Source organism: Ochotona curzoniae, unplaced genomic scaffold (genome assembly GCF_017591425.1).
Source record: "Ochotona curzoniae isolate NIBS_2020 unplaced genomic scaffold, NIBS_Ocur_1.0 contig_430, whole genome shotgun sequence".
Classification (NCBI taxonomy): Eukaryota; Metazoa; Chordata; class Mammalia; order Lagomorpha; family Ochotonidae; genus Ochotona; species Ochotona curzoniae.
Genome location: NW_024466219.1, coordinates 8,643,073 through 8,656,982, shown reverse-complemented (window position 1 = coordinate 8,656,982; position 13,910 = coordinate 8,643,073). Strand labels below are relative to the sequence as shown.

At 38.5% G+C, this 13,910-nt stretch overlaps 1 protein-coding gene across 3 annotated transcripts in view; it reads left to right on the top strand.

Annotated features, from left to right (window-relative positions):
* Positions 1-13,910, top strand: part of KCNT2 (potassium sodium-activated channel subfamily T member 2) — a 336,723-nt gene that overhangs the window by 119,130 nt on the left and 203,683 nt on the right. For all 3 annotated transcript variants that reach the window (XM_040985195.1, XM_040985194.1, XM_040985193.1), the window contains exons 4-5: positions 1,713-1,761; positions 3,936-3,995. In XM_040985195.1, the coding sequence (XP_040841129.1) occupies positions 1,713-1,761; positions 3,936-3,995 (109 nt within the window). The remainder of the gene's footprint in view (positions 1-1,712; positions 1,762-3,935; positions 3,996-13,910) is intronic.

Here is a 13,910-nt window from a genome sequence, read left to right as displayed (position 1 = left end):
AGAGAGATAAAGATAGGGAGACACACACACACAGAGAGAGAGAGAGAGAGAGAGAGAGAGAGAGAGAGAAACTGACATAGAAATTCCATCTGCTGGTTCACTCCACTAAATGGCTTCAGTGGCTAGAGCTGACCAGATCTTCTCAAAGCCAGGAAGTAGGAGTCCCTTCTGGGTCTCCCACATGGGAGCCATCCTCTGCTGCTCTCCCAGACCTTTAGCAGGGAACTGGATTGGAAGTGGAGCAGTTGGGGTATGAACTGACACCCATATGGGATTCTAGTGCTGCAAGCGAAATCTAAGCCTATTGTGACAGGGTACTGGACTCATGGACTGAATTTTGATCTTCTCAGCTGCTAAAATTTCTACATTTAATGTAGAAGTGTGCATGAGTAATAAAGCCCCATCATTATGCCGGGTGCCACTTACTGAGGTGAGAAAAGTTGCAAGACCCCACTTTGGAAGAAATATCAAAGATTGGTTGAGAACAATTGAATATATCAATTAGCTGGGTAGATATGGCATTCTGGAACTCCAGAGTCCTGTAGTCTAATGTACAAGTACTTCTTTGAACAGTCTTTGAATTTTTTGTCCTCCTTTTGGAAGTAAGGGTTTTGAAAAGTTCATTTTTGCTTATGCTTTAAGATATGATCAAATTGAAAAGTATTTGCAGTTAAAAGTACACATAATGCTCTATGAGACTCTTCTCATATTCACCAAGTGTAACTAGCAAAGAAAACCTTGTTTATTTAGGGTCCAAGGGAGGGGCTTTATTTTTCTTTTGGAGAACCATGATGATGTAACTGTTTTCCTCTTCCCCTGACTAGTTTACGTTGATATGAATGACTCTCATTTGAATATGCTGTGCACCAGATGATGTCAATAAGGGCACGGGCCATAGAACGTTGAAAATTGCAATTAGTGGGGATGTTAAAAGTGTAAAGATGTTCTTTGCAAAGTAAAAGTGTGCTTTTTATAACATTCATGAATGATAACATACTAAAGATCATTTAAGAAAGACTGTTCTTTTTCCTGGGTAATGATCTCTGCTATTCCCAGTCCCAGGTGTTTTTTTATTTTGATTTTTGGTGGTGGTGTGTTACACATTCCATTGGAATCTAAGTCTCAAAAATCATTGTGATCTATGTAACTAATTTTAATTAATTTTTGGAATATTAACATCTTAAAAAATAATGCAATCTTAGTGTTTACGGGAAAGTCTCACGTGGCCTTTGAGTGAAGAGTTGCTTTGTGAAAGGTTTGGAGATATTTCTCCACTGCCAACAATGCAAGGGTGGAGAATGAATGGCCTGTGGGCCATAGAAAGCTCAATAAATCATGCCGTGTGGTCCTGCAAAGGTAACTGCCAGTCGCACTTGAAAATCAGTTATTCTATAGAAGCATGCTCTATAAGTCAACGGTTTTGTGTGGCCCACAAATGATATTGCAAATCTTCAAACGGCACTCGGTAGCAGAAAGTTGAGCAGCCTCTGCAAGGTCCACTTGATTTTCATTCTTTGTTGACAGTGACGGACAATGAAAGTGAAAAGGAGATCTACTGGGATAGAAATGAATATTAGTCACAAGCAAAGTGAAACATCAAAGTCTCATTTTTAATGTTTTGTTTATCATTTTAATGTGAAACTAACTTAGTTTTAGTAAGTGAATAAATTCTTCACATTTTTAAGATTAATGTTTTATCACTTTTTTCATAGGTCTCATATCTTTTGGGTGAACAGAAGTCTACCTTTGTGGGGTTTACAGGTTATGTACAATTTTTTATCTCTATATTTCTGGCTTTATTCATATGTCACAAGGACATATAACTGGAGAAAAGGCTTTGATATTCAAGTGTGTTTGTCTTCCCGATTGAACTTGAGGCACCTTGACAGTAGATTGTTTTATATATTTTTCTTCACATTTACCAGAGCCTTTTTTCCCACATTTTTAGAATTTCTTAGTAATTGGGATTAGGGTCTAGAGATTTTGTGAGCATGTGGAGAAAACCAAACTGCTGCCTTAAGGTTCCACACGTTTCCCCGCACTGTATCAGCTATCTCTGCTGTGTAATGCCTTTAAGGTAAACCTGGAGACCCTCCTTGTGCTATCTTTTTACGTTAGATTCTCTGTTTCTGAAACATAGTAGTATTTAAAAAAATAATTGGGAAGTGAATAGACAAGTAAAGGGGTTACTCATATCCCTAACGCTAAGAGCTTCGCTCCCGAGAAGATGACAGTGTCAGTAAAGCAGAAGATGTGCTGTGGCATAACGGAGTCCTTCAGAGATTGCTGAAGAGACAACAGCCTGTCCGGGCCACATAGCTGAGGGATCCTCATGAGGCCCCTCCTCTTTTAAAATTTTTTTGAATCTTTTTTTTGCTATATTTTTATTTTGAATTCTGAATTATGTGGTATAATTTTGTATAGGCTGGGATTTCCCCCCACCCCCCAAACTCCCACCCCCAGACAGGTTTTTCCCATTTTACTACAATAGTGTAGTCTTTCATAAGGAATCATAATTCTATCAGTCTCTTATTTAAGTGTGCCCCGACGTTGTTGGTACAGACAATGTCAGACAGTCCAGCATCCCTCTTCCTCTTCTTTTTTCCCCTCATAATAATTTCTTACCCAGGAAATGTTTTAGAGGTTCCTTTACTTGCATTTGCCTCCTATAGATCCTTTTTGTTTTCTGTTATTTTTTACAAGTACACATCAGTTGAAAGAATCGAGTCACTACCGTAAGAGATAATTGGAGGTTGGAGGACAGCTGAGCCTGAAAGAAGCAGAGACTTCAGTCACAGTCATGAGGAACACTCTTTAACAAATATTTAGATCAAATGCTTGCCATTGAGGTCATGATGATGTGAATTCTGCACATTTTATGTGTGATAACAAATTATTCTAAGTCTAGATACAATTGGGATATTAACTTTCAAGAACTTACTTGGAATCCATTCTTCTTTGTATTTACTTGTTTTTTTCTATTCATCTATACAAAAGTGCTTGGAGTATTTAATATAGGATAGTTCTGATACCTCTTCTAGTTAATGCTTTCTGCGTCAGCATTATTTTTGGGTAGTTAAAAGGTGTAGAAATTTACAAACATAGAAACTTTAGAGAAAGGTAGAAGTTTGTCTAGGATAATGTGGGACTAGGCCTTGGTTATGACACCCATTCAAGCAAAGTTGAATGGGTTTTGAAATGCTGACATGTTTTCTTTTGTTTGGTATGCAAGGATATTGACATTCGCTTTTGTAAATGCTGAAATGCTGGTTTTGTTGCTGGGATTGCTGGGAAAAAACTTCTGTTGTGTGCATTTTGTTTTGTGTTAGCAGCACACTTACACAGTCACGGACAGGAGTATATTCCAGTTAGTCTTTTGTTTGTTTTTAAAGATGTATTTCATTCTTATTGGAAAGTCAGATCTACAGAGAGAAAGAGAGACAGAGAGGAAGTTCTTCTGCCTGTTGATTCACTTCCAAAGTGTCTGCATTGGCCAGAGCTGAACCAATCTGAAGGCAGGAGCCAGGAGCTTCTTCTAGGACTTCCACGCAGGCGCAGAGTCCCAAGGCTTTGGGCTGTCCTAGACTGCTTTTCCAGGCCACAAGCAGGGAGCTGAATGGGAAGTGGAGCAGCTGGGTTACGAACCGGTGCCCACGTGGGATTCCTGTGTGTTCAAGGCGAGGACTTTAGTTGCTAGGCCACGCTGCTGGGCCCCCAGTCTGACTTTGTAATCCCATCTTTATTCTCATGCTGATGATAATAAAAGCTATTTGTTAGGATTCTAGAAAGTGGTAAAAGTGGGCAGGAGGTGACAGAAAGTAGCCCAAAGCACATAGCCTTCATGTGTATGCATGCGAATATGTTTATATAAAGTTAATAATGCAAATAGCTTATTGTGATTGTGTTTTCTCATTAAACTGCATTTTATATTTTAGGTTTCAGTGGCATTAATAAGTCTATTTGAAACAATACTACTTGGTTATCTCAGTTATAAGGTAAGATATTTTAATAAGTGTTTTTTTGCTACTAGGGCATCTTGCTAAGCACTTACCCCATGTTCCATTATTAACCACTAACAGTTGGAAATAAGGCAGCTGTTGTCAAAGCACATGGTTATTTGGAGCCTCTTCAGTATGTGGTACGGAGAAGCAGTGATACAGTCATGCTCCCCTGGTTACCTGGAAGTACTTCAGTCATTCCCGTGGGTTACTCACTGGTTACAGCATGCCTCTAATCAGGCAAGCAAATGGAGTGATCTGCATCGTTACTGTTCTCAGTGCCTTTTTCTCATCTTCACAAAAAGTATGAAGAAAGCAACAGTATATATGTTGGGAATTACATGCATTGATCATCTGAATCTTAGATGAAGCTTTGTTTAGCTAAGTTTTACATTTTGCATGTTTATATTCTCAGTGAGTAGTTGCAGTCTTTAAAAAAAAGATTAAGTTGTAGGAAATTATAAAGATAATATTAATCCAAGTTTGAAAACGAAAACTCAAGTGTGGTATAAAATACTATGAAGGTTCATATAGAAAGACCATAGCACAAGATTAAAAAACAAGGATTAGTCTACTTGAATAGCAGATGGAGAAATTTTGATTCAGACGGTATCAGTAAGACAAATGAAAAAGTGTGCCTGGCTCAATGGCCCAGTTGGATGATCCTTCCCCATTAAGCACCTGGATCCCAATGGGCTCTGTTTCATGTCCCAGCTGCTCCATTTCCCATCCAGCTCCCTATTGTGGTCTGGGAAAGCAGTCAAGGTCGGCCCAAAGTCTTGGGACCATGCACTCACATGGGAGACCTGGAAAAAGCTCCTGGCTCCTGGATTCAGATCATCTCAGCTCTTGCCATTGTGGCCACTTGGGGAGTGAATCAGTGATGAAAAAGTGTTGTCTTTCCTCTCTGTAAATCTTCTTTTCTGATAAAAATAAATCTTATTTAAAAAATGGCAGTCGGGGGAATGGAATTTTGAGGAGGGAATCCCAGACTTTACTGTCCTCCTAAAATGTCTAAGAAGGAAAATATTCCAGAAAGCACGTGAGCTGTGGGCCATGTAAGGATCTTGACAGAGAAAGTGACGAGGTTAGAAATTAGGAGAACATTTATTCTCTGCCTACGAGAGAGCAGATCCAAGGCGGGTATACTTGAGAGTCAATGTTATTGAATGAAAAAAATTCTTAAAGCAACAGAATGAGACAAGTATGACGGCTAATGATGGAAAATGTTTATGCTGCTAAAAGAGAGAAAAAGCGGAGGAGAAAGGAGAAGATGAACAAAGCAAACATAAAACGAGTAAGTTGGAATAGAAAGCTGAAGTGTAGGTTGTTTATTTAATTTAATTTATATGTTCATATACATTTTACCTGATAGGCTAAGACAGAAGATGGACCCAGATGGTCTCTTGCACTCTCCAGATGCTTCCATGAGTCAGGGTTAGGCCAGTCTGAAGCCAAGATTTCATATGGGTGAAATGCCCACAAGAGGCTGAGCCATCATGTACTTTTAGCTAGGTTGAACATGGGCAGAAAGTTGAATCAGACTCAGAGAACTGAGGCTCCTAGCAGGCTGTAGGATGTGGAACACCAGTCCCTGGAACCTGAGGTGCAGTGCAAAGCCATCATTGTTTTAAAAAGGCTCAAGGGGTTTTGTAGACACATTTGGAAGCCAATGAAGGCTCTTACACTTGGTAATCAAATACTGAAATTATCTAGAAAATCATAGATCCATCTATGTATAGACTAGGATTGTAATGCAGAGCCTTAGTGCTTTGTGTGGTGCAGTCTGTGTTAAAACAGGTATTCTCCAAATTTGTGGCTATTGACAATTCAGCATTTGAAGTAGAATAAGAACAAATAAACTGATATTTAATATCTTTATCTTTAAAGTTTTAGTGCATGCATGCAGTGAATGTTGATTTATCATATTAATTGTTATTAAAAATGAATTGTGTGGGGTTTTTAGGTAAATTGTTTTTCCCCAGTAGCTTAAGAGCACATATAGAAATATAGCATGGCTAAAATACCAACCTAAATATATGGGTATATTTGTTCCAACTTCTAGCTAAAATATAATATGAAAGAAACTTCAGTGTTTTGTTACTAAAACTCAGCTTTAATTTAAAGCATCATTTAAAAGACATATTCAATGCAATTTCCTTGAAAATGAATGATGACTATATTTGTAATTACACCCTTCCACCCATTTACAAAATAAGAGAAAAACTTGATAGGACTTGTCCTATCAAGAACTAGATGTTGTGTAACATTTCCACATTCCGACCCCCGTGAGCTTAGCTGGAAGGTGGGAGACGGTGACGTGCAGTGTGCCACAAAGGGCACAGGAGGGGCAGGTGGAGTGATGTCACAGTGGAAGCACAAGCCGCTCTTAGGGATCGGTTTTGACCCTTTCAGTAGTGTTGTGTTATATTTTGGGAATGAATAAATTAAGTTAGAGCCAATTATTTATGAACTTTAAGTAAGACAAGTTTGAATAGCAGACTCTAAAATGTATTTCTCTGTTTAAATTAGATTTTTGTGGTAATAACAGACAGGCATATACAGAAATGAATATTAAACTGCATCAGACATTTTCAGCATTCCTAACAATATTCTTTGGTCCTTACGGTTCTGAATAGCAACAATAATTGCATATTTCTATGTCATTTAATCGTATTTATTTACACATGTATGTATGCATAGATAATTCATATGTTCATATTTTAGGATAAATTTACAATATTATGCACACATTTTGTGAATCTTGACATTGCACTCTGTAAAGTAAGCTTGACTTAATCTTGAAAGAAGCTCCTGACTCTGCTTCTTGCTGTGGTCTGGCTCAGCTCTGATCTTTGCAGGCATTTGGGGAGCAGGCTGCATATGGAAGATCTCTCGCTCTAACTCTTCCTTTAAAAGGAACAAAACAAATCTTTATGAAAAAGAAAAACAAAAGTCAATGAAATAAAGCAATCTTATCAAAGACTTGCGGTATATGTTGAGGTTATCGAACAATGAATTAAAATCCCTAGCATCCACTTAGTTTGTCATGTGAACGTGTAAGGCTGTGCTTAAATACTCTTTGCACTTATGTTTACAACCAGTTGGCAAAGCACTCACAGTAATCATCCAATGTTAATGTTCTTATTCTTCTGTTATAAATTTCCTATAATTTTTCATCAGCTGATTTCAAAATAGAAATCTATTTATATACACACATTCATTAAATCAAAAGGGAACAAAAACAAATGGACAGTTTCCAAACCTCTGCCAATAAAAATTCATCATACCTAGAGGTTTTTTGTTTTTTCCTCTAAAAAGCTACCGTCTTGAAAAAGTGCCACAGTGATGGCTCTTTGCTGGAGGGGAATGGAGGGTTTAGCCTATGACTTACGCATGCTCATGATGCTGTTGATTCTGTTTACCTTGTCCTGGAAGCTATAAACTGAAATGTCACAGATGTTACATTTAAAAACAGAAAGTAAGACTGCCACACTATTTTAAACTCATTCTGAGAAACCAAGCTATCAACACTTTTCATTATATATTTAAATATAGAACTTTTAAGAAAAGCTGTATTTATTTTTAATGGAAAGGCAGATTTATAGAGAGAAGTATAGACAAAGTGAGGAAGATCCTCTATCCACTGGTTCATTCGCAAATGGCCGCAGCTGTCTGAGCTGAGTGAGCTGATTTGAAGCCGAGAGCCAGAGGCTTCCTCCAGGTCTTTCACGCAGTTGCAGGGTCCCAAGGATTTAAGCCATCCTCCACTGCTCTTCTAGGACACAAACAGGGAGATGGATGCGAAGTGGAGCAGCTAGTACATGAACTGGCACTCATGCGGGATCCCAGTGCTTGCAAAGCAAGGATTTAGACACTGAGCCATTACACAATGTCCTATATAGAGATTTTTTTTTAACATTTCAATATAACATTATTCCAAGTCCCTGCACCTAGACTAACAAGCAAATTGCCACACTTTATAATTTTTTTGAAGTTTTTTTGGTATTGGAAAGTCAGATATACAGAGGGGAGGAGAGACAGAGAGGAAGATCTTCTGTCAGTTAATTCACTCCCCACGTGTCTGCATTGGCCAGAACTGTGCCGATCTAAGCCAGGAGCCTGGAGCCTCAAAGCCTCTTCTGGGTCTCCAATGAGGGTCCAGGGTCCCAATCTTTGGGTCGTCCTCGACTGGTTTCCCAAGCCACAAGAGGTAGCTGAATGGGAAGTGGGACGTCTGGAATTAGAATCACTGCCTGTATGAGATCCCGGAGTGTGCAAAGTGAGGACTTTAGGTGCTAGGCTAGTGTGCTGGGTCCTACAACTCATAGTTTTTTAATGGGCTTTTTAGAATTTCTTAGATAATAATAGCCCTATGTTTTTACTTTCCTGAATTTTGAAATTAAGAACCAACACACTTTCAGAAAATTACATGTTATTTTGTACTTTTATTGATGAATAATTCGTTCACATCAAATGAACATTATTTGATTAGGATTATTGATGTTTCATTGAGCTAAGTCAATAAAATGAGAAGGATAAAGACTACTGCAAACTTGAAATTGATGATTTTTTAAAATTATCATTACCATTTTATGATAGAGTTCCATAAGTCCTTGGATTTCTCTTCCCCCCTCCCCAAGTCCCCCTCTTTCTCCACTGAGTTTCCCTATATTATTATTATAGTATAGTTCTTCATAAACAGTCATATGTCCATCATTGCAGGCATGGACAGTGGCAGAGACTCCAGCATCCTATTGTTAAGATATATGTAACAGTTTCATTGGGAGTCCATCTTTGATTTTTAAGCAGAGATGCATGCTGCATTGTATCCTCACAACTGGCTATGATAGTCTCCATTACACAGTTACTATACATCCCCTTAAATGAAAAGCCACAATACAAAATCAACAACAGGAATAAAAAAAGGAATTAAAAATACCATGAGATTAGATAACATGCTACTGATTGACTAATGTGTCACTGAAGAAATGAAAAAGAAAATAAAAATCCTTCTTGAAGAAAATGATGCTACTGTATGATCTTTGAGTCAGTGAAGAATTTAATAAGGAAGTCTTTGGAAAAGATTAAACTAAAAAAAAATCCATGAGTATAGTTTCTGCTGATCTTTGTGGGTGAGGCAAATTTTGTTGGGTTTTGTTTTTTGGAATTGATGGTGTTACAGCTTGGATACAATTTTTTTAAAGATTTATTTTCATTTGAAAGTCAGATTTATATGGAGAAAGGAGAGAAAGAAGGCTTCCAATTGCTGGTTCACTCCTCAAACGGTCCCAACGACTAGAGCTGAGCTGATCAGAAACCAGGAGTCAGGGGCTTCTTTGGGTATCTCCTTCGGGTGCAGGAGCCCAAGGCCTTGAGCCATCCCCTGCTGCTTTTCTAGACTACCAGCCAGGAGATGGATCTGAAGTGGAGCAGCCGGGTCAGCGATCCCTGCCCATAAGGGGTGTGGGTGCTCGCAGGAGGGGTTTTAACTTACTAATCTGACAAGGTAGCCTGTTACATACATTCTGTTTTTCTGTAAGAAATTACCCTTGGGAAAATAAATGAAATGAAATGAAATACATTAGAAGAGGCACTGTAGCTGTTTCATTCTATTACATATTTCTCTATAAGATGGCATTCTATGGATGCAAGCTCCTACTCATCATAATTGCCCCTCTCTTGTGGCCAGTCAGGATGCAGCCCCGCTGAGACTCTTTCTCAGCCAATGAAACTTATGGCCCCTTTTTGTATTTTCCAGTAGCTATTTTTAGGGGAGTTAATTTATGAATACTTATTCTGCATTCAGAATACAAGCCCTGACATTAGAATTAAACCTAGTGAATGCAACTGAAAACATACACAGCTATTTTTGGTAGTCAGTACATTGCCCCACTGTACAATTTTAGAAAATTAGTCCTTGATGGGAAACGTATTCACATAGGCACACTTATTCTGTGAGTCAGCAAAAGCATGGTTGATGAAAGGCGGTGATAGTTTTTAATTAAGAGCTTCAGACTTTAATGCCAAGCAGAACATACAATCCTGAACTACACTCATGTTGAACTTTATGTCACAGAGTTTAATGCTGTATGCATTAATCATGTACATGCCAGCTGAAAAGGGTGGAAAATGTAATACAGGAAGGGAAACAAATTTAGGGAGAATCGAAAAGCCTGATGTGTAGGTCACATCTTGAGGAGAGTGATTTGATGAAGGAGTGAAAGAAGGTTTAAACATTTGCAAGGTTCTGAGTCTGTAATTGAAAGGCCTGTATGAGTTAATGAGATATTGTAACGTTGAAAAGAAAGGTGGAGATTTTTCAAGCCTCTTGAAGAGTTATATGCAATCTAAACCAAACGCTAAGAACTGAAATTTTTATAGAAGAAAGTCTGTAGAGTAGGGGTGGAGAGGTCAGAGACAGTCAAATGGGATGCTGCCTTTAAGACTGCAGTTGGATTTTTGCCTTTTTAAAATGAAACTATATAAATAGTTTTAAAGTTTCAAGGTAGTGAGCATGAGTTGAAGTGAGGTAATAGGCAAATGATAAATTAAGTGTGCCTTTGGAAATCTTATAGTATAGCAAGAGCATTGGAATCGTCAAGAATAAACAAACAGCAATTAATCAGGAGGCTTAACTAGGTCAAAGAGTGGAAATTGAGTTAGAATTAGAATTACAAAATTTCAAATATGATTTATGAATCAGTAGATCTTGCTGCCAAATCAAGTTTCAATAGTGTGTGATGGGTATACAGATGTACAAAGTGTTTCTCCAGGACTTTTTTTGGTTTTTTTTGAGACCAAAAATAAATTAGGCACATTACATACAGGGTTCTTTTGAGATATCATCATGAAGCAATAGATTAGGCAGTTGATCTTAGAATCTCAGAGATCTAACATTGATCTTGGCTAGAGATAGAACATTAGAAATCATTGTTTTGCTATTGGCTATAGGTCGCAGGTGAAACATGAAATTTCTTGATAGGTAAGGATTCTTGAAGTTTTTTTTCCCAGAAAATCTCTATTGAATTCCGTGTTCACAAGTTCAATAATAGATGGAAAACTACATTCAAGGAGGTTTTGATTAATATGATTTCTTCAAATGTTTTCCATTTGTACTTGATAGATATATGAATCTCTAAGTTAAAAAATAAACCAGTTGTACTGAAGAAAAGGTATGTGTAAAAGAATTGAGTGCTGTATCTATCCACTGACATACTGAATTGAGCCCCAACTAGGATCTAAAGGAATAGATTCAGCACCATGTTACAAATACTTGCCAAGGAGATAAGTGTTATAGACATTTGAGTAGGGCATCTTAACCACAGGGAATAATCTAAGCATTTTGATAGAATGATGAAACAGCCTAGCCTGTCCAGGGAACTATACAAAATTCAGTAAAAATGAATCTGTAGTTGAATTAAGCAGAGCTCAATGGTGAGTTTGGATGTTATGTTGGCAAAGAGACATTGATATAATAGAAAAAATTCTCTGAATTTACATGGAAGATAAATCAGACATAGAACCAATCTAGTCTAATACTAATCGTAAAGACAGAGTAAGGAAAGGAGAGCAGGAGAAAGATTGTCTGTCCATTTGTTCACTCCCCAGAGGGCCACAAATGACCAGGGCCAGGCTGAAGCCAGGAGCCAGGAGCCTCTTCCATGTTTCCTATAGATAGGGTCCTAAACACCTGGAGCGCCTTCCACTGCTTTTACCAAGCCACTAGCAGGGAGCCAGATAGTAAGTGGAGCAGCCAGAAAATAAGTAGGTGCCCGTATGGGATGCTGGTGTCAAAAGCTGTGTCTTAACTTGCCACCCATGACATGAGTCCTTAACACTAGTATTTTTGTGTGATACAGTCTTCTTGATTACTGCTAATGACTAGTACCTACCCTTTTTTCCCCCTTGATGATCAGATTAATCATTTTTCTCATGAGCAATGATTGACGCAAGGGTACCTACTGACAAGTGAAAATGCAACAAAGAGTAAGCCAGTATTAAGCACTCTGAAAACTGGGCCATCTGTAGAAATATTATTGATTTGCAAAATTGGGAAATAACACGTGACATCACTAAATTCAATATTAAGTCGTTTACTGAACTGTCCTGATTTAGTGCTAGTAAGAAAGAATGGACTTGTCTTCCTGTACTTGTTCGACTTCGTGCATTTTCCTTCTGATTCGTGCTGATCACCTGAAAGCTCACACAGTACCCTTAGCTTTCTGGTCTTCATTCACAACACAAATCTTATCTCCATGTTTTACAAACTGTGATCCTTCCTCTTCATTTATTTTTCTTTAAACAGGGGAAATAATAAAATCATTTATATGTTATGACTCAGTGAAGTAATATTTATTTAATAAATTATATAAATCCATGTAATTTTATAATATTTCTGAATATTAAATACCCCAGATAAGAGAATAAAACTGAATAAAATTCATTTGCTTAAATACTTATATGCCTTTTTTCATGTGTTTAATGTATTTCAATGAAATGTTTTTTTGAAATAATTTATTTTTATTTGGAAGAAAGATTTACATAGAGAAAGGGCGAAAGGGAGAGAGAGAGTGCATATTCCTATCTACTGGTTTACTCCCACAGTTGCCACACTGGCCGGAGCTGAGCTGAGCTGAAGCCAGGAGACAGGAGCTTCTTCTAGGTCTCCCACGCAGGTGCAGCATCCGAAGGCTTTGGGTCATTGCTGCTTTCCAAGGCCACAAGCAAGTAGGGGACTAAAACAAAACTAGAGCAGCCAGTACCCAAACTGGTGATCATACGGGATGCTGGCACTGTAGGTGGAGGCTTAGCTTATTATGCCACCATGGCATCCCTTAGGTAAAATATATTTTAAAAAAGAACCTATGATTGATATATAAAGTAATCTAAAAAATGTGTGTCCATTGACATGTCAGCTTGTCTTTAGTCCATACCTACATGGGGTTCTATTTTATTTTCACTTTTTTTTCTTCCTTGGTATCGACTGATTTTGGAAGAGCTGAAAATAAAGTGCTGTTAGCATGTGGGTGAGATTGCTGCTTGTTGCAAGCATGGCCTGGAGGTGGATCACTCTGCATGACTGGTTTTTGTTCTGCCTCTTCATCTCTCTTAGGGTCTTTGTAGTCCAAGGAGGCATCTGTCGGCATCTCCTTGTAGGCCTTTAGGCTTCAGGCCATCCTCTACAGCTTTGAAACTCACCTTGAGCTTTGGAGATTTCCCACCTGTTGAGGTCTCATTCATGGCCAGGCATTCTGTCTTCTTGACTCTGAATTGCTTAACAGTGATCAAGGGTTCCATTCTGTAGACTCTGTATCTGGTTCCCAAGAAATGACATGTTTGTGTTAAAAATGAGAGAAATTCATTTGCTTTTATTGTAGTCTTCTGTTTCTTTCCTGTTTCATCTTATAAAGATGTGTTTGCTCTTTTTTTTTTAAAGATTTATTTTTATTATTTTTTATTGGAAAGGCGGATATACAGAGAGGAGAGACAGAGAGGAAGATCTTCCATCCGATGATTCACTCCCCAACGGGCCGATACTATGCCGATCCGAAGCCAGGAGCCTCTTCCGGGTCTCCCACGCGGGTGCAGGGTCCCAAAGCTTTGGGCCGTCCTCAACTGCTTTCCCAGGCCACAGGCAGGGAGCTGGAAGGGAAGCGGGGCTGCCGGGATTAGAACTGGCGCCCATATGGGATCCCGGGCGTGCAAGGCGAGGACTTAACCACTTGCGCCACCGCGCCGGGCCCGATGTGTTTGCTCTTTACTAATTTAATAATTCATTCATTTACACATATATGTAATTATTTGAAACTATAAGAGAGAGATAGCCACGGAGAGAGCCAGGCAAAACCAGCAGCCAGCAACTTTATCCTGGTCTCCAACATGGTTGGTAGAATTGCAGAGACTTGGACC